General features: G+C 39.1%; 1 protein-coding gene across 2 annotated transcripts; it reads left to right on the top strand.

Moving 5' to 3' along the window:
• The first annotated feature begins 659 nt into the window (after positions 1–659).
• LOC115257284 (torsin-like protein) lies at positions 660–17865 on the top strand. Of its 2 annotated transcripts, none has more exons than XM_029856736.2 (9): positions 660–770; positions 1459–1715; positions 1779–1859; positions 1924–2044; positions 10355–10371; positions 16982–17085; positions 17147–17330; positions 17396–17660; positions 17719–17865. In XM_029856736.2, the coding sequence occupies exons 2-9, from the start codon at positions 1613–1615 to the stop codon at positions 17834–17836; spliced, it is 993 nt and encodes a 330-aa protein (XP_029712596.1). In that variant the 5' UTR covers positions 660–770; positions 1459–1612; the 3' UTR covers positions 17837–17865. The 2 variants fall into 2 exon arrangements, with proteins under 2 accessions (XP_029712596.1, XP_062703125.1); XM_062847141.1 differs by having other exon boundaries at positions 711–905; positions 1463–1715.
• The last annotated feature ends 7091 nt before the right edge of the window (positions 17866–24956 follow it).

Genomic DNA, 24956 nt, shown 5'->3' with positions numbered 1-24956 from the left:
GACATGTCTGCTCAACAGGCATCAGCAGCGTGGTGCGATCCGCTCGTATCAGGTAAAATATTTATTATCTGTCAATATAGTAATGGAAATCTAGCTTCGTTTTGTGGTCCGAACAATGATTCATTGAAGCTTAGGAATTTAAGTTTTTACCAACGCTGCTTATTTTTCAGTAGCTAACGATCACTGCGACATCTGGTAGCAGATATGAGAACCTATTACGAAAAATAATGAATCACTACAAATGCACATTAAAATATGACATAACAGTGGAACCACAGACAAACAGACGTAACACCTTGAGCAATTATCATGGAAATCCATCGCCCATTTCACACTACCATCACCTGGAGGGAAAATTGCACGAATGACTGTGTTGTGCAATATCGTCAACAGAAGGCGCTAGTGTGAAACGTCAAACGCATAGAAAAACGTTGCGCGCGCCTCTGGTTGTGAAAGCCACAACTATGAAAATTTAAAATGATCGTTAAAAGCGTGGTCGATGGAAATTTTGCAAGTGTTACGTCTGTTTGTCTGTGGTTAAAGCATTTGCACCGAGCGAACGTCTACTGTACACTACTGTAAAAAGCTATTAGATCTGAAGCGAAAAGTTCTTGATTTGAGAATGACTGCTTTAGACATGAAAGTAAATATAGATGACAGATGGTAGAAAGTGTTTCGCTTCGATTAACAGCTTTCTCACAGTTGTGAATTAGAGTATGTAGTGGTAAGACTGAAGATTGAAACGGTGAAGGTCCTGGTATCAAATCTGGGTATGGTACAAACTATTTTTTTGTTTTTAAATCAAAATATTGTCAACAGCGAGTTGAAGCGATTCCATTAAAACTGAAGAGGCATTGGATGTTCCTTTCCAAGTGATATTCAAATGATAACGAATTGATAGGCAAGTAGTGCGAATTCAAGTGCCATTCCCTTCGTATCAGCGTGCAGAATTTTTAACGTGTGTTTACTCACTTTATGGTCCGTTTACATATGTGATAATAATGCGTGACAATATTCTGTCGGACAATTTATTCCACGCTAGTATCGTTTACATTGCAGCTAAAAATTTAGATGCTAAATCTGGGACAATAAATTGTCCGACTGTATTGGTATCAAACTATCGTAATGTAAACATTTCCCTATCTACTAATAAAATTGGCGTGATAGCATAATTAGCTGACAATTCGTCTAGCAGACCGTTTACATGATGCTAATTGTGTCGGACAATCTAGTATCCTCATTATTGTCCACTAGTTTTAGCACCGAATTCAGAAGCTTCTGATTTTGTCATGCTAATTTTATTGTCTGCTAAAAAGTGTTTACATTGCGCTAAATTGACGCCAATACTGCTCGAAAATGAACTGTCACGTAGAATTAGCAAATATGTAAACGGGCCATTACCCCGCCTGTACAGTATACTCCCACCACCCCCACATTTGATTTTCATTCGACTCGCAGGCAGCTTGCATCCAGCATCAGGAACGGCAAGAACAGAAAACAGAAGCGGGTCATTTCCAGCTCAGCAGTGACCGTATTGAGTGGTGCTTCTTTTCGCACGGATCCTAACGAAGAAAGAACGTGCAATTTTGAACAGTTAATATTTAAAATAAGCATGAAACCTAGTTTTCTCGTTCTGTCAGTTTTACTGGCGCTAATATTGTGTGGTAATGCAATAGTGATATCGACGGGAGTAATAGTGGGGGCTAGTCTAACAGGTAATTGACTAGTGCTATTTAAATTAGATTTAATTTCATTAACTTTGTTGATTTTTTCATTAGGTCTTGCGGCTGTTGCGGTTTCGCTTAATTGCCGAATTTATGAGTGTTGTCGTAAACCTGATCCAAAGTCTAGTGCAGCAGGTATGTGAACGACTTTCCAATCCGTTCGTTTCAAATGATTTTCATAATGATCTGTTTTCCACAGCGTTGGAGCTTTATTTCAAAAAACATGTGTTTGGGCAACATATTGTTCAGGATGTGGTGGTCAACGCTATCAGAGCCCATTTCGACAAAATTGAATCATCGCGCAAGCCGCTGGTTATGAGGTAGGCATAATTAATACAGGGTGTTAGGTTCCTGAGTGCAAACTTTTTAAAGGGTGATAGAGGACCATAAATGGTGAAAAAAGTTGTTCTACGCATATGGTCAAATCTCAACCGTTACGTAGTTATTGAACTCCCCATGTTTTTGACTCTTATTGCCTTAACTGGCTATAACTTTGAAATGGTCAAACTTATCGCAGTTTTTTTACCCTTATTTGAAAGATTATTAAATTTTCTATCAAATGGCATCTTTGAACCGATTGGTTTAGTTGAATAACTAAATTTTCTAGAACAAAACAGCTAAAAATAGCGTGTCTTAATCCGTTTTTGTCAATAAGGCAATCCATGACGACTTTTCGCGATGGGGGTGACAGCCAAAAATGTAAACACAGTGTGAGTACAACTTAACAAAGTTTCGTCAAGTGTCGTCGGTGCTTAACAAATTCCTTTGTGTTCAACTGTCACCCCGATCATCGAGTGTAAAAAAATACATGGTAAACAAAAAATATCAGCTGATCGCATCTGTCTCATGGATTGCCTTATTATCTTTGAAACATGCGTAATAAATTAAAATTCTCTCTTTGGCAAAGTTGTGGCCCCTATTCCACTCTACAATTCATTCTAGACATCAAGCTTCTATCTCTTTTCGTTTTCTTGCAATTTTGATTTAAACGTCGCATTTCAGATCATAAAATTGCAATCGTCATGGTAAGCACTTTTTTGCGCACTGTGCCGCACATTTAAATCAAAATTGCAAGAAAACGATAAGAGTTAGAAGTTTAGCGTCAAAGAACAAATTGTAGAGTGGAACAGAGGCCACAACTTTGTCAAAGAGAGAATTTTAATTTATTACGCATGTTTCAAAGATAATTGACAAAAACAAATTTAAACACGCTATTTTTAGCCGTTTTGTTCTAGAAAACTTATTTATATAACTAAACCAATCGGTTCAAAGATGCCATTTGATAGAAAATTCAATAATCTTTCGAATAAGGGTAAAAAAACTGCGATAAGTTTGATCATTTTAAAGTTATAGCCAGTTAAGGCAATAAGAGTCAATAACATGGGGAGTTCAATAACTACGTAACGGTTGTGATTTGACCATATGCGTAGAACAGTTTTTTTCACCATTTATGGTCCTCTATCACCCTTTCAAAAGTTTGCACTCATGAACCTAACACCCTGTATATTACACACTTAATTTTTTTTTCGCCAAATCTCGGCAATTATGCCACAGAGAACAGACGTCTATCTTCGCTTTCTGCCTTGTGTAAAACTTTATAACGGTCATATCAGAGTATGTGGTTATGCCACAGAGAACAGACGAACATGCTCGAACAAAATTGCTTGAAAATGTTGTGTAAAGAAAAAACAAGCTCAGTAGCGACATCGACGGTGACTTCCCCACTCAAAAACTTGTTTCGACACCATGATGGCGCATTCTGAAGAAATATCACAGAGAACAGACGTCCAAGCTCATGTAGTGCTATTGTGTAAAGCAATGCAACGGTTGTTTTGAAATAACTGGGAATGTGGCCATTACGCGGCGCTGTCAAATTTCGAATCAGGGTACGAATTTGCCGTTGTTTTACTTTTTGGCGCTAGTGTCGCCAAGTGTGCACCCTAGTATAGTTCCAAAAAGAGAATGTGTTGGTTTTACTTGGAAAACAATAATTGAATTATTGGTCAACTTGTTTCTTATTGAAGATAATGAAATTAATTATCAATGGGTTGCTCAAATTTTGTTGCTGGATTAGTGAAATAATCATAAACATCTTGTTATTCAAGCAAATACAGCTCAGAATCTGAGTAGGAAAATTTAAAGGTGCGCTAGTGAAATATTTCTTCAGAATGCGCCATCATGGTGTCGAAACAAGCTTTTGAGTGGGGAAGTCACCGTCGATGTCGCTACTGAGCTTGTTTTTTCTTTACACAACATTTTCAAGCAATTTTGTTCGAGCATGTTCGTCTGTTCTCTGTGGAAATGTTTCACTAGCGCACCTTTAAATTTTCCTACTCAGATTCTGAGCTGTATTTGCTTGAATAACAAGATGTTTATGATTATTTCACTAATCCAGCAACAAAATTTGAGCAACCCATTGATAATTAATTTCAATATCTTCAATAAGAAACAATTTGAACAAGAATTCAATTATTGTTTTCCAAGTAAAACCAACGCATTCTCTTGGTGGAACTATACTAGGGTGCACACTTGACGACACTAGCGCCAAAAGGTAAAACAACGGCAAATTTGTACCCCGATTTGAAATTTGACAGCGCCGCGTAAAGGCCACATTCCCAGTTATTTCAAAACAACCGTTGCAATGCTTTACACAACTGCACTACATGAGCTTGGACGTCTGTTCTCTGTGGCAACATGGTATTCTCAAGCGTCGGTAGCCGTGTGGATAAAACACGGGTTCGGTGATCCCAACGTTCATAGATCGAATCCAGTCTGCATCATTTTAAGATTTTTTTTTGTTCTTTTCATATGTCTATCTTATGAAATTTGTCATAGCAAGCACGATCAATTTTCATAAGGTATTATTATGGCATCCATAAGTTTTAGTTATATCAAATTTTCATAAGGTATTTCGATGAATTTCGCTAGTTTTTTTCGCTGAGCATATGCATACTATATGCATACTATATGCATACTATATGCATAACTTTAAATGCAAATTCATGTAAGAAATCAAAGAAAAATATTATCAACGCATTTTGGTCCTTTTGGAGCCGACCTACTGATGAATTTTCCTTAGGATTTTTCAGGAATTCCTCTTAGGATTCCTACTGGGATCCTTCTCTGTGTTCCTACTCTCAATACCCAACTAACATTTTTGCTGTATAAGAGTTTATAAGAGCTTCCTTCCAAGAGCGTTTGCTTCATAAGCTTTTATGCAGCTACTTTTGTTAGTAGGGTAATTATGTAAATATCGAGATTAACCCGTTTGACCCCAGGTAAAAAATAAAAGTTCAAAAAATCGCCAACAGCCCATTTCCCAACAGAATTCAACCAAATTTTGAACACAAACTCGTACAACACTATAGTTTTGGAAATACACTGGATCAACATTTTCTTGGACTTCTGGACGGAGTAAGGCCGGTGGATCACTGGGTCAAGTCGGGCAAAAATAAGGCCAAGTACGATTTGCACCCCCATAACTTTCTTCTTAACGAAGTTTTGCAATGGGAGTTTGCACATTCCGTTGCCTAACGATAGTTGATGTTGCTACAGGTTCGAATTTGAGATTTTCCGATAGGTTTCTTTTGAGTTCATGAGATATTCAACATTTCTGAACCATCCAAGTCTTCATTTGCGTTTGCTGTTTTCAAATGAAATTAAACACTAGATATTATTCCCTTATTGACCCCATAGGCCATCCGAGCCATCTGTTGAACATGTGTTGCCCTTGTAGTACTATTAATATTTCCTGAATATCTCGATGAATTGTCCGAATCCGTCCTTACAAACCTTGAACACTCAAAATAATCACCAAGGATTATTTTCAATTATTTTTATCGCTTTCATTTGCACCAATACTTGAACATCTGTATAATGTTTGTTATATCAACGAGCAGTAGACATTTTGGACGGCCTGATTGAAGTCATGCCTTGACTACTGAAAACCGTAGATGGACTACAATTAGACCTATTTGTATGCGGAAAACAGCGGTTAGCTCCAGTAACCAATACTACATCGAACAGGAGTAAGTAAAAGCCTCGACGAGATTCCTGAGTACCCGGGATGGCCTGGCTGAAGTCAGGCCTTGCGTTCATTGAGCTATAGATAAACTGTAATCACATGTTTTACCTATGTGGAACCTCTGTGCACTACATAAACTCAAATTCTATCGCAAGAGGTCTCGCACAACTATTCCTAGGAAAATTTGATGACCCAAGCGAAGTCATGTCTTGACTTCAGAGAACCATAATCGGACAACAATGAGAGTTTTATGCACTCGGAAAGAAATGGTTAGCTCCAGAAACGATTGTACGACATTTCCCCGAAAACCAATTCCCCGAATGAAGTTTCCCCGAAAGTTATTTCCCCGAAAAACGATTCCCCGAACGAACCGTTTCCCCGAATGTATCGTTTCCCCGAATGTACCGTTTCCCCGAATGTACCATTTCCCCGAAATATTTATAATACTATTTTTAGTACTGATTTCTAATAATTTTCTTGATTACTTCCATTGTCTGAACTAGTCATTGAAACGAAGTAGCGGAAAGTTAGCCTGAGTACAAAGTGTGCCGATGTGTAGTATTTAGAAAGATTTCAAGATCATGGAAATTTTCACATCTCATTGATATTGTGCATTCCCTCTTACCATGAATTCTTCGAGATATAATGTTCTTCATGATGCTTCAATGAGGTTTGCTTTTTTTTAAATATGGGTCTTTCTTTTCTGTTGTACTGATTGAAAATGACATGGCACTCAATTAAGAACACGCTCATCATAATTCTCCCTTCTTTCATTCATAGGCTGTTCTTTCTATTTATTTTTGAATTTCCAATCGATGAAAACGCCCTTTAAACGCATAATACCTGTAAAACGAGTCATCGTGATTGTGGTAGTAATCTGCTAAAGTTCATTATCATTGTAAAACACATAATCCAGATGACTTCAACTTTAAGTCTTAAAGTATTCTTGCTAGCGAAGGAAGTCTATGAGCACAATTTTAATGTGTATTAACAGGCTTTAAAACAAAAGTTAATGTAATTCAATTTGTTTGACAAACATATTTGAAGCTAAGCACTCTTCAGTTTTTTTTTGTAAATCAATGGATCAATCATGACCGAAGTAGCGTTTGGAACATTTCTACAGAACATACTAGTAGTTAGACCGCCGGCAATATTTTGAAAGAACAGTATATGATGAAAGAAGGGAGAATCTTTGATGAAGATTTCTACTAGACCGCCTATAGATACCTACTAGAACAGTCGGTCACAAAAAAAATAAACATGTATAAATATAGCAGCAGTCAAATTACTGATGATTGATTGAGCAGTTCATCTTGAAAGAACAGCCTATGTTTGAAAGAAGGAAAATTTTATTAAATGAAAGGTTATCAATCTAGCCAAAAAGACGCTGCTGGATCTTTAGGCAGAAGTATGTTAGGCCGAAGTACGTTTCGCTGCAATCATTAGGCCGGAAGTATCATTACGCCGTACGAGCATCATTACGATTGAGTTGAAAGCCAAGAAAAAACCTAGTTTGATCATATATGTATAACCCAATACTCAAAAGAATAGCCGATATCTCAAAGAAGGGTAATCTGTCATGGGACAGTCAGTGGTTTGGTAAATTACTACCGTCAATAAGCTATGCAATATTGCAACTAAAAACAACTGCGTGTTATAAAAAGAGGCGAAATTTTCTGATGGAATGTTGGCAGAGTGATCACTTCCCAAGTAGCATTGTTTAGTCAAATACACTAGAAGAAGTTTTCAGAACCATAATAAAACCAAAATAATAGATAGAAAGATTTATGGCGGTTTTCAAAACCTCTACAAGACTAATTGCCTATCAACATATTACTTGGGTTGATTATCAGTTCTTCAGTAACAGTTTAACATCAACATCAAGAAATCATCTATGTGAGAAAAGGGAAAAGAATAAAAGAATATTGTAAAATCATGGAAGTATATCCCAGTATCCTTAGAATTCCCTAGATTCGAGGAATGTAAAACACTCGAGGGACTCATACATCTTCTAGACCTTCGAAAACAAATATTAACATCGTTTATGAAGAAAATTAAGAAGACGGCCTACTGACCCATTCTACCCTATGAACTTCAGCTTCGCAACCCATTCGGCTTAACGTACTTCGGTCTGACGTACTTCGTCCTAAAGACCGGCGTACTTCGTCCTAAAGACCGGATGCCCTTAGTTGTGCATAGGGTCAATGTTAAATAGCATATGCAATAATCTTTTCGGGGAAACGGTACATTCGGGGAAACGGTACATTCGGGGAAACAGTACATTCGGGGAAACATTTTTCGGGGAAATGGTACATTCGGGGGAAAAACTTTCAGGGAAACTTCATTCGGGGAACTGGTTTTCGGGGAAATGTCGTACAATCCCAGAAACCAATACTACATCGAACTGGAGTAAGTGAATTCCTCGACTAGATTCCTGAGTACCTGGGATGGCCTGATTGAAATCAGGCCTTGAATTAATTGACAGTACATAAAACATGAGATAAACTGTAATCACATGTTTTACCTGTGTGGAACCTCTGTGCACTACATAAAATCATATTCACACATGATACAATAAAAGGTCTCGCACAACTATTCCTAGTGAAATTTGATGACCAAAGCGAAGTCATGCCTTGACTTCAGAGAACCATAGACGGACAACAATGAGAGTTTTTTTGTACGCGGAAATCAATGGTTAGCTCCAGAAACCAATACTACATCGAACAGGAGTAAGTGAATTCCTCGACTAGATTCCTGAATACACTGGACATCTTGATTGAAGTCAGGCCTTGAGTTCTATGAGCTGATGATGAACTGTAATCACATGTTTTGCCAGTGTAGAATCTCTATTGACTACATAAACTCACATTCCATCATGTGTCAGGGAAAAGGTCTCTCACAACTATTCCTAGGCAAATTTGATAAACTAAGCGAAGTCATTCCTTGACTACAGAGAACCGTAGATGGACTACAATTAGACCTATTTGCATACGTAAAACAACGATTGCCTCCAGAAACCAATACTACATCGAACAAGAGTAAGTAAAAGCCTCGACTAGATTCCTGAGTACCCGGGATGGTATGGCTGAAGTCAGGCCTTGAGTTCATTGAGCTGTTGATGAACTGTAATCACATGTTTTACCTATGTGTAACCTCTGTGCACTACATAAACTCATATTCTATCTTGCGTCAAAAAAGATCTCGCCCAACTTTTCCTAGGAAAATTTGATGACCTAAGCGAAGTCATGCTCTGACTTCAGAGAACCATAGACGGACAACAATGAGAGTTTTATGCACACGGAAAGCAATGGTTAGCTCCAGAAACCAATACTACATCGAACTGGAGTAAGTGAATTCCTCGACTAGATTCCTGAGTACCTTGGATGGCCTGACTGAAGTCAGGCCTTGAACTAACTGAGCTGTAGATAAACTGTAATAACATGTTTTAACTCGATGTAGTATTGGTTTCTGGAGCTAATCGTTGTTTTCCGCATACAAATAGGTCTAATTGTAGTCCATCTACGGTTCTCTGTAGTCAAGGCATGATTTCAATTAGATCGTCCAAAATGTCTACTGCTCGTTGATATAACAAACGTTAAACAGATATTCAAGTATTGGTGCAAATAAAAGCGATAAAAATAATTGAAAACAATCCTTGGTGATTATTTCAAGTGTTCATGTTTTGTAAGGACGGATTCGGACAATCCATCGAGATATTCAGGAAATATTAATAGTACTACAAGGGCAACACATGTTTAAAAGATGTCTCGGATGACCTATGGGGTCAATAAGGGAATAATATCTAGTGTTTAATTTCATTTGAAAACAACAAACGCAAATGTAGACTTGGATGGTTCAGAAATGTTGAATATCTCATGAACTCAAAAGAAACCTATCGGAAAATCTCAAATTCGAACCTGTAGCAACATCAACTATCGTGAGGCAACGGAATGTGCAAACTCCCATAGAAAAACTTCGTTAAGAAGAAAGTTATGGGGGTGCAAATCGTACTTGGCCTTATTTTTGCCCGACTTGACCCAGTGACCCACCGGCCTTACTCCGTCCAGAAGTCCAAGAAAATGTTGATCCAGTGTATTTCCAAAACTATAGTGTTGTGTGAGTTTGTGTTCAAAATTTGGTTGAATTCTGTTCGGAAATGGGCTGTTGGCGATTTTTTGAACTTTTATTTTTCGCCTGGGGTCAAACGGGTATCATCAAAAAAGGTACACGGGTACCCTGCCGGCCACATAAAGGTTAATGAAGGTTTGACCACAGAGAAACAGACGTCACACTCTCATTGCTTCCCATGGATCACCTTTTCAACGGTTGATTCAAATATTCAGTAGTAGGTCGATTGACCACTGGCGGCGCTGATATCGGTTTTGCTCCTGTTTGACGTTTGCTCACTACCGCCATCTAGGGGCGGCTCGGCCAAACACAGTACGCTTAGCATTGGGCGATTATGTTTTCGTGACGATGTTTTTTAATGAAATTTGTTCTGAGTGTTACGTCTGTTTCTCTGTGGTTTGACCATGGAATGGTTCTCTAAAATCTCATATGTCCCAACATAATACAGATAATATAACGTTTATTTTTTTTCTTCTAGCTTCCATGGGCCGTCAGGTAAGTTGAAAAAAAAAACGCATAGTAAAAATGTTGGAATCTTTTATTGCTGTAACGGGTAGACGTACCCTCGGTGAAAACACTTTAACTGCAATGCTTTTTAGCTGAAAGTCCGCTTAGTGCAACAATTTTGCAGTTATCGCACCGCTATCCGTCAAAATGAAATGTCAACAGCGATACGATGTTTTTCGAATGCATATTGGTTGCATTCTGCAGCAATTGACAGTTTTGTGACATCTGTCGGTTGTTGCAGTTATCGAATTTCATTCGGTAAGTAAAACGTAAACATGTTGCACTTAGCGAACGTCTACTGTACTAGTTTTTGGGCGAATTCTTGTTTGGGTTGTTTTGGGTTGAATGCACAAGACTACAGTGTATGTAAAATAAAACGGCATTATTTGTGAAAACATATCTTTTTGAGATTCTTTCTGGAGTTCTATCTGGCATTTCTCCAGGTATCCCCGGGAATCGTTTCAGGAGTTTCCAGGCAATTTATCAAGAAGTTCCCGAGAATTTCTCTTAGATTTTCCCGAGAATCCCTCCAAGAAATTTCCGGGATTCCCTCCATGGCTTCCTCATGAATACCACGGGAATTTCTTTAGAAGCTCCCCAAGAAATCCTGCAGCATTTTTTCCATGAGTTTCACTTGAATTTTTTTTTTCCATGAGTATCACATGAATTCTTCTAGAAGTTCCTCAGGAGTTCTTCAAGGAGTTCCCAGAAAACTCTTACTGGAGTTCATCGGGAATTTCTCCAGAAGATCTTCAGAAAATTCTCAAGGAGGATCCTACAGGAGATCCTCAGAAATTTCCCCAGGAGTTCCTCGGGTATTCCTCCAGTAGTTGCTTGGGGACTTCCTCCAGTAGTACAGCGGAAATTTCTCCAGGAATTCCATCAAGAATTTCTCGTAAATTCCTTCAGGAGTTCCTCAAAAATTTCTCCACGAGTCCCTCGGGAATTCCTCGAGATTTCCTCCAGAAGATTCTCGGTCATACCTACAAGAGTTTTTTCGTGAATTTCACTGGGAGAACCTCAGAACACAGAGAAACAGACGTAACACTTAGAACAAATTTTATTAAAAAACATCGTCACGGAAACATAATCGCCCAATGCTAAGCGTACTGTGTTGGGCCGGGCCGCCCCTAGATGGCGGTAGTGAGCAAACGTCAAACATGAGCGAAACCGATATCAGCGCCGCCAGTGGTCAATCGACCTACTACTGAATATTTAAATCAACCGTTAAAAAGGTGATCTATGGGAAGCAATGAGAGTGTGACGTCTGTTTCTCTGTGTTCAGAAGTTCATCGAAGTATGTTTAATTAACCCTCTAATACCCAAATTTTTGATTTTGATCTAAATATCATTTTTCGTCATCTGAAATCGATTTAAACATGTTTTGGAAGATGATTCTTTTTAATTCTCGATTTCGTGAATTTCAGTTTTTGATTTTTCTAATTTTTATTTTTGGACATCCCCACACTTTTATATTTTTCCTGGAAGCCTATTTGGGGTACGGATTTCTTGGGATGAAAACATTTTGAGATTTTATGATTATTGTTGAAATATTTATTTTTTTTTTCATATAAAATATTATTTTCCGTGTAATTTTAAGGAAAATAATTTTAGAGTGTATTCGATCTCCTCAGGATATAATTGTTTGGAAAAATTTAAAATATGTTAATTGTAGCGATTCAATACAAAATAAACAATGATTTCTAAAAGGTGATCAAAACATCAATTTTTCAATGATTTAAAAAAAATGTAAATACGCTTTAAAATACATCAAAAACCATTTTGAGATATACAAAACAGTCCTAAATATCAGCCAAAAATATAAAAAATTGATTTCCCACGAAACAAAAATGGTCAAACTATACCCCGTCTAAAGGCGGGGTTGGGTATTAGAGGATTAATTCCTCCAGGCACTTCCTCAGGAATTTCTCCAGGAGTTCCACGGGAATCCTCTCAGGAGTTTCTCGAGATAACCCCGGGAGTTGCTCAGGATTTCCTCCAGGTTTCCCGGGAACTCCCGAAGGTTTCCTGGGGGTATTCATAGCGAACATGCAGATGCATTGCTGATAAACTCCTGGAAAATCTCCCTTGAATCTCCTGGAAGAGTTCTCCAGGAAACCCTGGTGCTATCCCCCAAAAAAAAAACTGAAGAAATTCTCGTGGAACTCCAGAAGGTATTCCCGAGAGAAACTCCTGGAGAATTTCTCGAGAAACACCTGGAAAAATTTCCGAAAAATGCTGAAGAAATTCTCGAGAAAATGATGGAGGATCTCCCGGGAAAATGCAGGAGAGATTCTCGAGAAACTCTAGGAGGTATTCCCGAGAGAAGCTCTTGGAGAAATTCCCAAGGAACTCCTGGAGTAATTTCCGAGGAACTCCTGGAGAAAGTCCTCAGAAACTCCTGGAGAAAGTCCTCAGGAACTCCTAAAAGGAAGTTCCAAGAAATTTGTGAAGAAATTCAAGATAAACTTCAAGAGGAACTTCTGAAGGAATTCCCGAAGAACTCCAGGAGGAATTTCCTAGGAGCTCCTAGAGTAATTCTCGGGATACTCCTGGAGCAATTCTCGAGGAACTCTTGGAGGACTTCCCGAGGAACATTTAGAGGAATTTTCCAAGTAGCACACATGTTCTACGAAATGATAAAATATACTAACGACTGACAGCCGTCACATAGATGTCAATTGCTGTTGGACGCAGCCAGATTGCACTCAAAAACATCGCAATGCAGCTGTAGTGCATCCGAAAAACATCGCAACTCTGTTGACGTTTTGTTTTTGACAGATAGCGATGCGATAACTGCAAAATAGTTGCACTTAGCGGACTTCCAGTTAAAAAGCATTGCAGTTAAACCGTTTGCACCGAGCGAACGTCTACTGTATCTCAGTTTAGAAGCACGCTATCATAAAACGGTATTTGATGGACTTTTAATTTGTAGTTTTATTACAGAGAACAGACGGCTACTTCATCGTCAAATTACATATAAGATCGCAGCTTCCAAAGTAAGCTGCGATCGGAATTTGATTTTTATCAAAACTGATACTATTATGCGTTGCGCGAAAATTTGTACGCGCAAGCGCCCATACATCTCCGCCTGTAAGAAAAATCATTTCGGTATTTTCGGCGCAGTATTCCTTGGCCAATTCGCGCACTTATTGTAGAAGACACCATAACGATTAAACATACCAGCGGAGGTCTATTAGCGATTTTGCACCTTTTTCGCTCTCTATTTTCTTGCAACGGGTAATATTAATTCGGGGTAACATTGATCACCCCAGTGAACAAAGTTTGTACGTTTCGCATGCTTAGGATGCATAAGGGCGCTGCCATAGTGACGCGTCAAGCGGAGCGTGTGCGTATGCGATACAGCGGCCGTTCGCTCGTTGCAAAATCTTTACCTTGCAACGAGCGAATGCCATTCGCTAATTGCAACGTCACTTTGACAATAAAGTGCATCGAAATGCACTGGCAGCATGACTGACAGCACGAATCTCACACTTGATTGCTTTTTAATTGCAAAAGCTTGTCAAATTTTGCAATTAGCGGACTTGCAACTAAAAAGCGTTGCAACGAGCGGGTTTGCAACGAGCGAACGACCGCTGTACCCGCAAAGCAGAACATCAATCATAGGAATGGGCCTTTTCATTTAACGTTTTAAAACAGCTGATTTTGGGGGCCTTTGACAGTTTTCATATGAAACTGACAGTTCAGCGTTTGCGCCTTTGTTCGGCGGTTGTAAACCGTGGCATACATGAACCTGTCAACTGAAAAAGCCTATTCCTTTGATCATAACGCGTTCGCGCCCGCAAACGCGTCACTATGGCAGAAGGCGATTCTTCTTCCGTCGTTTCTCTGCTGGGCGAACGACGCGACGGCACGGCGGCGGCCTCTTTCTTATTTGACATGCAGCTCCGCCATCATGTTTTGGATATTGACCGTTCAGTTCCAAACTGTTCACGACCGTTTGAAACAGTCACCGTTTCAAACGGTCGGTGAAGCGCAGTCGTTGACGGATTTGACAGCAAAAATGAGCGAGAAAGATTTCGCGCGCAAACGCGTTTTCAAAAACATTCAAGAACAAGGACAGCTAACCGATCGCCCTGATCAGCTGTTGCCGGCAGCCAGCTTTTTGGCGCGGGAGTCAGGGGGTGTTCAGATGCAATGTTTATCACTCAACACATTTCAGGCCAAACATGTCTAAAGGTCCTATCAGCAGAAGAGAGGCTCTCTTTGGTTTCCCTCTCTTTCGTTAATATCTCAACTGTTTATTTATATTATGAGTGTCCCCTTGCAATGAACGATGGTCAAAACAATCGTCTTTTGATTTGTACTGCAAAAATAGTTGAAAAGTGTACCATTACATTACAATAATTAAAAGAGAAAGTGAGCAAAGAGAGCCTATCAAATGCAGATAGGACCTATTGAAATGTTTGGCCTGATTTATGAAAATGTTTTTTCCGCGATAATTGTTTTAAATGTTCTAAAGTAAGGTTTATTAAGGTTGAAGGATTCGTCATTGATATCATCGTCATCATTGAAATTTGGAAAGCAGTTTTCTCTTTCAAAGCATCAATGTTTACAATGAAAATGTATTCACTGTATTTCATTCTCCATCTGGAATCCAGTGAATACATTTTCATAACGAACATTTGTGTTTTGAACGAGAAAACTGCTTTCGAAAATTTAATGATGACGGTGATATCAATGACGAATCCTTCAACCTTAAAGGTAATTTATATAATTTCCAGGATAATTGCTAATGTTTGTTATTCTGAAGACCTATACGTTTGGAATAATAATGTGCTCGAACCAATTTGCTGATTAATTGGTTTCTTTAGAAAACATCGAGAATCCCCTCGATATTCAACGACTGTTCTGAACAGTTTCACAAACAGTCAAGATAATAAAACTTTGAACTGAATACACAATACATTCAAGTAACTCGTGTTCCTCGAGCATGGAATCTATATAGTGTCTATACTACAAATCCATTAGTCTGACAGCTTCTTTGCGTGAAACATGGCGGAAATTTGCTTATTCGGTCGCTCTAACACGAAAACCCATAAGAATGACAGCTTCTGTGCGTGATAACAAACGGTACCGTCAACGCGAATAATAAAATAAATAAAAATAAAATAAATAAAAATAAAATAAATAAAAAACAATTCAAGAAGAAATTCTCAAAGAAATTGCGGAAGGTGGTCCAAAGAAACTGCGGAAGAAATTTACCGATTCCAAAGAATTACCTAAATAAATTGTCGGGAATATTCCTTAAGGAATTTCCGAAATCATACATTTCTTGTATTAAAAAAAATCTTGTAATATTGGCCGCACTCGATTATTCGGAGTCGAGATTCGGCACCTCGCAAAACGAGTCAGAAATTATGACTGATTATAATTTCATTAAAGCAAATTTTACAAAAACTCAAAATTTCATTCAATTTGAAATTTGAAAAGAAAACACAAATCTCTTCTATATCACGTTATGTTGTGGATATTTTGTAGTTTCCAAGATTTACATTGCTGATCTTCTTCTTCTTCTTGGCGTAACGTCCTCATTGGGACAAAGCCTGCTTCTCAGCTTAGTGTTCTATGAGCACTTCCACAGTTATTAACTGAGAGCTTCCTCTGCCAATGACCATTTTGCATGCGTATATCGTGTGGCAGGCACGAAGATACTCTATGCCCAAGGAAGTCAAGGAAATTTCCTTTACGAAAAGATCCTGGACCGACCGGGAATCGAACCCATCACCCTCAGCATGGTCATGCTGAATACCCGTGCGTTTACCGCATCGGCTATATGGGCCCTAATTGATAATTGCTCTGAAAATGTTTACTTGAACATCTGATTGTGTTCAATCAACAAAACAAAGGGGTTGTCGCGATGAAAGTTAAGCTCATTAAGTGTGGGAAGGCTAGTTTTTCCCGCCACGCAGTAGTATTGGAAGCCACTGGAACTGGCACCCCCTAGAAAAAAAATCCTAGATACGCCAATGGGAAGGTGGTCCAGGAAGCATCTTTTGCTTCTTGAATGACCTCCCTGCAGTTGTTTCAGGCCTCATGCCATTCGTCCGCTATTTTCTCCCAATCCGAATGTTCGGTCGGGAGTCGCTTTAGACGCCTCAGGGCTTTCCGACGTGCTTTTACCGATTCCGTTTCTTCGTCGGTCCACCAGTGGAGAGCTTTCCGGCCTGGATTAGGGCTGGTTCGGGGTATCGTGTTCGCCGCTGGAGAGATCCAATATATCTTCTGGGGGGGTTGGTATACAGACGATCCTCAAGCTGTACTTGGAAATTAGCCCCGTCTACTTGTTCAAACTTCCATCTGGGCCTCCTGGAGGTTTTGGGGACATCGCTGCCCGTTAGGGTTACTAATGTTAGCCGATGGTCGCTTCCGTGCATGTCTGGGTCTGCTTCCCACGTCAGTTTTTCAGTTATCCATGTGGATGCTAGAGTGACATTTATTTCCGATTCTATTCTGTTGTCCTTGCTTCTGCGGTTCACCCAACAACTCTAGAACCGTCATTCAAGATTATTAGAAGTGTTGTTATGCCGTGTTTTATCATAAGACTAATACATTTATGGCACTGTTTGCATTTCAGGGACAGGAAAGAATTACGTTGCTGGTTTCGTGGCAACAGCACTCTTCAAAAATGGAATACGGAGTAAGTTTGTGAAAAAATTCACTGCAGCAACTACAGACAAGGTATACCAACTCTGCTCGACATAATTGAACGTGATTTAAAGATCGGGATTTTTGTTTTCAGGATCTTGCTGGAAAGGTGAAGGAGGCGGTCAAGAACTGCCCATATTCTTTATTCATTTTTGATGAGATCGAACTAATGCCGAAGGGAGTTTTTGACCCCATTGTGTCGCTGTTGGATCACCATTCTGACCTGGAAGATCACGACTTTTCAAAATCCGTATTTATCTTTCTCTCGAACAGCGCAGGTACGGATCCTCTGTGATCTTATGTGAGTATCATTTAGGAAAAATAATTCAACATGCTCTTATAGGTGCTGAAATAACGAAAACGCTAAAGTCTATAATGGTTGCTGGGCGGTATCGTGATGAAACCGGGTTGAAAGACTTCCAGCATGTCGCCCAGCTTGGAGCATACAACATAGAAGGAGGTCTTCATCGAAGCAAACTCATTGCTTCGCACGTTATTGATCATTTTGTGCCCTTCCTACCACTGGAGCAAATACACGTAGAGCTGTGCATCAAGAAAGAGTACATACTAAACGGTTGTCCAGACGAACCGACAGAAAAGGATATCAGGTAATCGATCACCATCAAACCTTTGAACATATGTATTAACTTATTTTTCCTATTTTAGAAAAATAATCGCCTTAGCGATGACAAAGGACGACACCAAAACGTTCTCAAATAGTGGCTGTAAACGTATTCATAAAACAGTTGCCTCCCATTGTAATCCACAGTGGAAAAAATATTAATGTAAAATATAAGTCATTATAATTCTGAAGTGTTTTTCACGTTCACCTTCGGCTCGTGATTTAAAAAGTACAAAAGAGAGCAAAAGATTGAAACGTATGCGTAAGTAATGTTAGGAGGTTGCATACCTTGAGAGCCCAAAAAGTGGACCATCTTCATTTTAACTTTTAAGCATGTGTAATCGATTTTATTGACATTTGTTGGCGTATGAAACATTGTAGAGTAACTTTCGAAGTATGTATTTCAACTAGTTTTTAAGATATCGTGATCCGCAACAGCACTTTTGAAAAGTACGATTTTGAGAAAATCGCTTTTGAAGTTTTGCACTAAGCCTTGTCCACAGAGAACAGACGTCCAAGCTCATGTAGTGCAGTTGTGTAAAGCATTGCAACGGTTGTTTTGAAATAACTGGGAATGTGGCCATTACGCGGCGCTGTCAAATTTCGAATCGGGGTACAAATTTGCCGTTGTTTTACTTTTTGGCGCTAGTGTCACCAAGTGTGCACCCTAGTATAGTTATGTGGTGGTTTTACTTGGAAAACAAAAATTGAATTATTGTTCAACTTGTTTCTAATTGAAAATAATGAAACTAATTATCAATGGGTTGCTCAAATTTTGTAGCAGGATTAATGAAATAATCATAAACATCTTGTTATTTGAGCAAATACAGTTTAGAATCTGGGTAGGAAAATTTAAAGGTGCGCTAGTGAAATATTTCTTTAGAAAACGCCATCATGGTGTCGAAACAAGTTTTTGAGTGGGAAAGTCACCGTCGATGTCGCTACTGAGCTTGTTTTTTCTTTACACAAGATTTTCAAGCAATTTTGTTCGAGCATGTTCGTCTGTTCTCTGTGGTTACCGCTAGAAAGTTTAGGAGCTGAATATTAGTTCGTGCAGGTAAATATAAGTTGATTTTACTCTTTTGGGGAGCAGGCAAAATTATGTAATAACCTCAGCAGGGACAACATCGTGCACCGCAGAAGATTCAGCGACAAAGTGCGAAATATTCGGCATGCTGACGGCTTTAACGGCTGGTACTGGTGAACATCAAACCCGGTTCCCTAAAGGATAGAAGAGTTAGGAAAAGATCGAAGTGAGTCAGAACCTCGGCAGACAATCGGAACCTAGGTCGGAACGAGTTCTCGGGCTTCCTCAAACTTGAACGATTTCGTCACGATGGAGCCACGTTCGTTAGCTGTTTGGTTGTCTCCGACTTGTTCTCCGGGAAGATTCCACTACATTTTCACAGAGTAATTACAATGTATATTACCTACTTGCATTGATATAATAAGCTTATTAACTTCCAGAGACCACCCACCACTGCATGATTCATCACCAAACACTGCATTCGTTGGCCTACATGACGTAGCTGTCTTCGTTGGAGCTACGCAGCTCTCGACGCAGCTGTAAGAGCCGGACAAGAAGCACAACCACCGACAAACCGGCGGCAAACCGAGGTGAAAGTATGAGCGGATTATGAGTATCGGCGGAATAACTTTAGCCCCATCCTCGACGCCAACATCCTCACTTCGAACGGTTACGATTGCTTCCATTCAGAAGCCATTTCGGATTTGGGAGTCAAACGAAAGCGGAAACGGCAGCTATCACCTCCGCAAATACACCATTAAGCAAATATCTTTGTATCAGAATCAGATTAAGTTAATAAAATGAAAACTAAATCAAAACAATTACGAATAAAAAATATTCATAATAATCATAATATTTATTTGATCCCCACCTATAAACGTTGTATTCGAATGGCCAATAAAAATCATAAAGCTCACACATACAATTTATAAAACGCGACAAATATGATTTATTTGTTTTAAAATACAGCTTTCATAAGTGGTACACCGTATAATGTTTATGTTTCTCGATCATATTATTTATTTGTGAGCTCAAATTGCAAAAATCTATGTATCAATCAATCAATCAATCATATTTATTTTCATAATTAAAGTTATATAATACAATAAATTTCTAATTCTAGTATAATGAGCTGGGTAAACCTTTCATCATTACAGTAAATCTTTTTTCGCATTTTGCGTTACAATGATTTAGGAAAAATAAAGTGGATTAAAATAGAGGAAAACAATCATTTAGATGAAAAAAACCTCACCATTGAACAGATCGAGAACTTAAAAACTAGACCTTAATACTAATTACACAAAGCACGTAACATATCAAATGAAGAACTTGCACATCTCTGATAATAATTCGTTTTCATTCGATTTACATACTGATCTAATGTTTCAATGTGACTCATTTCATGTAATTCTTCAGTACAAAACCATGGGGGTAAGTTGTGGATCATTTTTAAACATTTGTTTTGGAAAATCTGAAGCTTTTTTCTATGAGATAGAGCACATTCTGACCAGACTATTGAAGCGTATGTTAGAGTTGATCTAAATACTGTTTTATAAAGCAGAATTTTGTTTCTAGTGTTCAATTTTGATCTTCTATTAATAAAAGGATACAACATTCTGACTAGTTTCTCACATTTCTCAAGTATGTATTGAGTATGTTTTTGAAAAGTAAGTTTTTTATCTAGAATCAAACCCAGATTGCTTCATCCTTCCATGGTATATCAACACCATTGAAGTTTAGATTTCTGTTTGGGAGTTTCCTAGGGCTTCTGAATCTCGTAAAAAAAACTGCTTCAGTTTTGTTTTCGTTAACTTTAATTTTCCATTTTTTGCAATAATTTGAATATTGAACTAGGCTAGCGTTGAGATTTATAGTCACTTCTACTGGGTCCTTCGATGACGATGATATGGCAACGTCGTCTGCAAATTGGTATCGTACACATCCTGCAAAATCTGGGATGTCGTGTGTATAGATATTATACAGCAAGGGCGACAGAACGCTCCCCTGGGGTACACCAGCAGGTATGAAATGTAATTGAGAAGATTCAGAACCTACCGTCACAACGAAGTTTCTATCACATAAAAAGGAGTGAATCAATTTTATGAGATACACAGGAAACTGTAGGTTGATCATTTTGAAAATCAGCCCTTTGTGCCAAACCGTGTCGAAAGCTTTTTCGTTATCTAACAAAACTAGTCCGGTAGAATTGTTGATGGTTCTATGATTTTTAATGTTGTTTGTTAAACGATGTAACTGATGAGCGGTTGAGTGTTCGCTTCTAAAGCCAAATTGAGTGTTAGGAATTATATTATTTTCTGCAATGTGATGATTGAGTCGTTTGAGTAAAACTTTTTCAAATATCTTACTTAAACTACTCAATAGGCTAATAGGACGATAATTCTTTGAACTGGTGTGATCTTTGTTTGGCTTCGAAATCGCTATAACCTTAGCATGTCTCCATGCCAAGGGGAAGTAATTCAGTTTTATGCACGCATTGAAAATGAATGTTAAAAGCACTAGAGCTTTACGCGATAATCTTTTGAGACATCGATTGTTAATCTGATCGAAGCCAGGTGATTTGTTGTTTTTTAAGGTTTTCAGGAAACTTGATACTTCTTTAGGCTTCACTAAATAGTGGGGGTCGAAATTAGGGTCTCTGTGAGTCACGAAAAAGCTTTCGAATGACGTATTCACTTCATGATCTACGGGACTTGCATCATAGAAGGTAGTGTAATGAGCTTCAGCAAACTGTTTTCCTATCTCTTCGCACTTTTCTTTGTCGGTAAGCAGTAGTTTGCCATCTTTTGATAATGGCGGAATGGATTTGTGCTTATTTTTTAAAATTTTGCAGAATTTCCAAAGCTTTTTGTTATTGTTTTGATCATTGTTCATGCTCAGCAGATTGGCTGACCATGATTTGTTTCTAAACTCATCAATGCGCTTTTTGACTAAATTGCATGTGAAGTTATATACGGATCTTAAGTATTGGTCCCTACGATTACGTTGCCATTGTCTTCGTCGACTATTTCTTAATCGTATCAAAAGAAGAATGTCATCAGGTAGAATCAACTTGAATCTATCTGGAACAGTTCGGGGGATAAACCGGTCGTGTGCTTGATGAATGATGGTTGTAAAATAATCTATATAGTTATCAATTTGATATGTTTCGAAAACAGAGCTCAAATCAAGTTGTTGCAGATCGATGTTTTCATCTAAAAAAGTTTTGAAACCTCTCCAATCGGCACGAGAGTAGTCCGGAATGGATCTGGGGTGAGAATAGCTAATCGTTGTGGAATCAATTTCAAATCGCACAGGAATATGGTCAGATGTAAGATCTTGGATAGTTTGTAAGTTCGATATTGAGTGCAAGCCATTTGACAATACTAAGTCAAGAGTTGAAGGTCTACGGTTCGGATCAGTTGGTATATGAGTCGATGATGGTGGGTGATGGATTACAAAACTTCCAGATTGCAGCTCGTTGAACAACATATTTCGTGCAGTGTTAGCTCGAATGCAGTTCCACAACCGGTGTCGAGCATTCAGATCTCCACAAATGAAAAAACTGTTGCGTATTTTCGTAAGTTTTTGAATATCTTGTAAAAATGAATTATTATCTCTGTTTCCTCCAGGATTGTAAGCAGAGATTAAGGAAATCGGACCCGTAGATGTGACTATTTCAACGCCTATTGCTTCTATGATTTGAAGGTCAAACGAAGGCAGCAATGAGTGCGCTACGTTAGAGTGCACAACCACGGCGACCCCACCTTTACGACGTTCAGATCTGTCTAAACGATAAATATTGAAATCAGGATGAGCAAATTTGATATCGGGTTTGAGGAAAGTTTCACAAATCAAAGAAACATCAACAGAGTTCTTGATAAGAAACCTAAAATAGTCATGGGTTTTACTTTGAATGCCATTGGCATTCCAGTATGAAATTGTTAAGCTACTCGTCAAATTATCCATTACAAGGAAAACAGTAATGAGCTGTGATTTCAAAGATGACTCTTAGCTGTTGTTGTTTGGTCGTGCAAGTGCTCAACCTCGAGAAAACGTCAGTCACAATATCCACGATTTCTTCGGGTGAAAAAAGATCGTGATTTGAGGGAGTGTCATGGTGATACCTGTGTGTTTGATGTTGTTTGAACTGGAGGCGATTTGCTGGCGTTTCACGATGCGACAACACGTTGGAATAAAGCGGCGTACGGTGATTATGTGATCTTTGCGGTAATTCTCCAAGAGTTCCGGATTGGGGGAAATCTTCCTGACGGAATTGGAATTCCTCTCGACGAGATCTTTGAAGTCTGGACTTACGTAACTGATGATCCCTGGCATTGATGAACTCCTGACGCTTTACGCATTGGTGAAAGTTGGCGGTGTGTTGCTGTCCACAGTTTACACACGACAGTTTTTCTTTCGGAAGCTGGATCGATTTATCTTCTCGGCTGATTGTCAGAGGGCAATCAACGGTTTTGTGCACGTTACCACATTTCACACACCGTGGCTGACGAAAGCATTGTGTAGATCCGTGTCCAAACATTTGACAATTTCGACACTGAACATGCCCCTTCGTTTTCGTGGAATAGAAATCCCACTCGACAATGCAACGGTAAACTGACTTGATTCTCCTTAAAGCGTTTAGCTGCACGCTTCCTTTGTTGAAGTAGAGGAGGTACAGAGCGTGGTCCTCGTGCCGCTTTTTCTTAAGCGTCATTTTGCGGATGTCCTTCGGAACAACTTCGACTTCTTTGAGTGCTTCTGCGACAACCTCGATATTCAAATCGGGAAGCCCTGCTAGGACAACCTTAGTCGTCCTATCTTCGTCTCGCACATAGGTGAAGAAGTTGGCTTTCTGCTGTTTTAGGTACGAAACTAGTTTCGTGTGGTCTTGTGTTGTGTACATGAATACATTGACACCTGTTGATGTTCTTTTAACATTGAACATCGAAACCCCTGCTTTCAGTGCCATCCCCTGAACTGTTGGAATGTTGGTCTCGGTGATCGTGACCAAAGGAATTTTCTCCTTACCGTTTTTGTTGGCTTTCTTCTGGATGCCGGCGGGCGTGTCAGCATCACAATCGGCAAGAGTGCTGAACTTGTTGGAGGTAGCTACGTTGTAACCTCGGTTGAGGTTAGAACACGTGGCATTTTGTTGGTCTGTCGAGGCCATGATGGGAATCTCGTGCAGTGCCGGGGAGTTCTGGTATTCCATCAGAGGACGGCGGACTTTTTGGTTTGGGCCATTTGGCACCTCACCGTCTACCGTAACGGTCGAACTATCGCGTTTATGACCAGCGAGTGCCGGTGCTGGATCGATGGTGTAAGGTGAACCGACGATGGAAGGTAGCGAGAACAATAGACGTCCGAAATAATAGATCGAGACAAAGCGTTATCGAAAAACGTCCGATCGCACCGAGAGCACGACTTGAACTGTGCAAAAATCTATGTAGTTTCACTTATAAATAATATACGGAAAATCCTCTCAGTGCACTAATAAAGCTAATGTTCACTTATTGTACGAACTATATGGGCTTGATTTCTATTGTAAAAAGTAACAATATATCTACTATGTGTTTCATTGTGAACAATAAAACCAGTCATACGTTAATAATATTTACCATGTAATGAATGGTAATTTTTTATCCGGGTATGCTCCCGTTGCGTGGCGCTAACGTCCCATCACTTACATTGTTGTGTTGTCATTTTTGTTTCCAGTGCTCGCCGTTTTTGGTCGTTTGGCGCTCGTGTCGCTTTGTGGGCTAGTGTATTTTAACGATGAACACTGCCATCGTGGGGTCAAATCGACTTTATATGTGGGGCAGTCTCCGTTGGTGGCGTTGAGGTACACTTAAATCCTTTACACACGATTTCGACGTATTTTTGTTCGAGCTTAAATGTCTGTTCTCTGTGTTAGAAGTACCATGCCATGCCATGTTTAACATGTTTTTCATATATTTAAGACATAAAAGCACAGAGAACAGACGTCCAAGCTCATGTAGTGCAGTTGTGTAAAGCATTGCAACGGTTGTTTTGAAATAACTGGGAATGTGGCCATTACGCGGCGCTGTCAAATTTCGAATCGGGGTACAAATTTGCCGTTGTTTTACTTTTTGGCGCTAGTGTCACCAAGTGTGCACCCTAGTATAGTTCCACCAAGAGAATGTGGTGGTTTTACTTGGAAATCAAAAATTGAATTATTGTTCAACTTGTTTCTAATTGAAAATAATGAAACTAATTATCAATGGGTTGCTCAAA

This window comes from Aedes albopictus, chromosome 1, assembly GCF_035046485.1.
Source record: "Aedes albopictus strain Foshan chromosome 1, AalbF5, whole genome shotgun sequence".
Classification (NCBI taxonomy): domain Eukaryota; kingdom Metazoa; phylum Arthropoda; class Insecta; order Diptera; family Culicidae; genus Aedes; species Aedes albopictus.
Note: the sequence above shows the minus strand (reverse complement) of the source record. Positions and strands in the feature narration are given on the sequence as shown.

Bases quoted from the DNA above. Each gene is read 5' to 3' on its own strand.
- LOC115257284 (XM_029856736.2), top strand. From the start codon at position 1,613: ATGAAACCTAGTTTTCTCGTTCTGTCAGTTTTACTGGCGCTAATATTG. The intron at 1,716-1,778 runs GTAATTGACTAG...TTTTTTCATTAG, and splicing joins AGTGGGGGCTAGTCTAACAG to GTCTTGCGGCTGTTGCGGTT. The intron at 17,331-17,395 runs GTACGGATCCTC...ATGCTCTTATAG, and splicing joins CTTTCTCTCGAACAGCGCAG to GTGCTGAAATAACGAAAACG.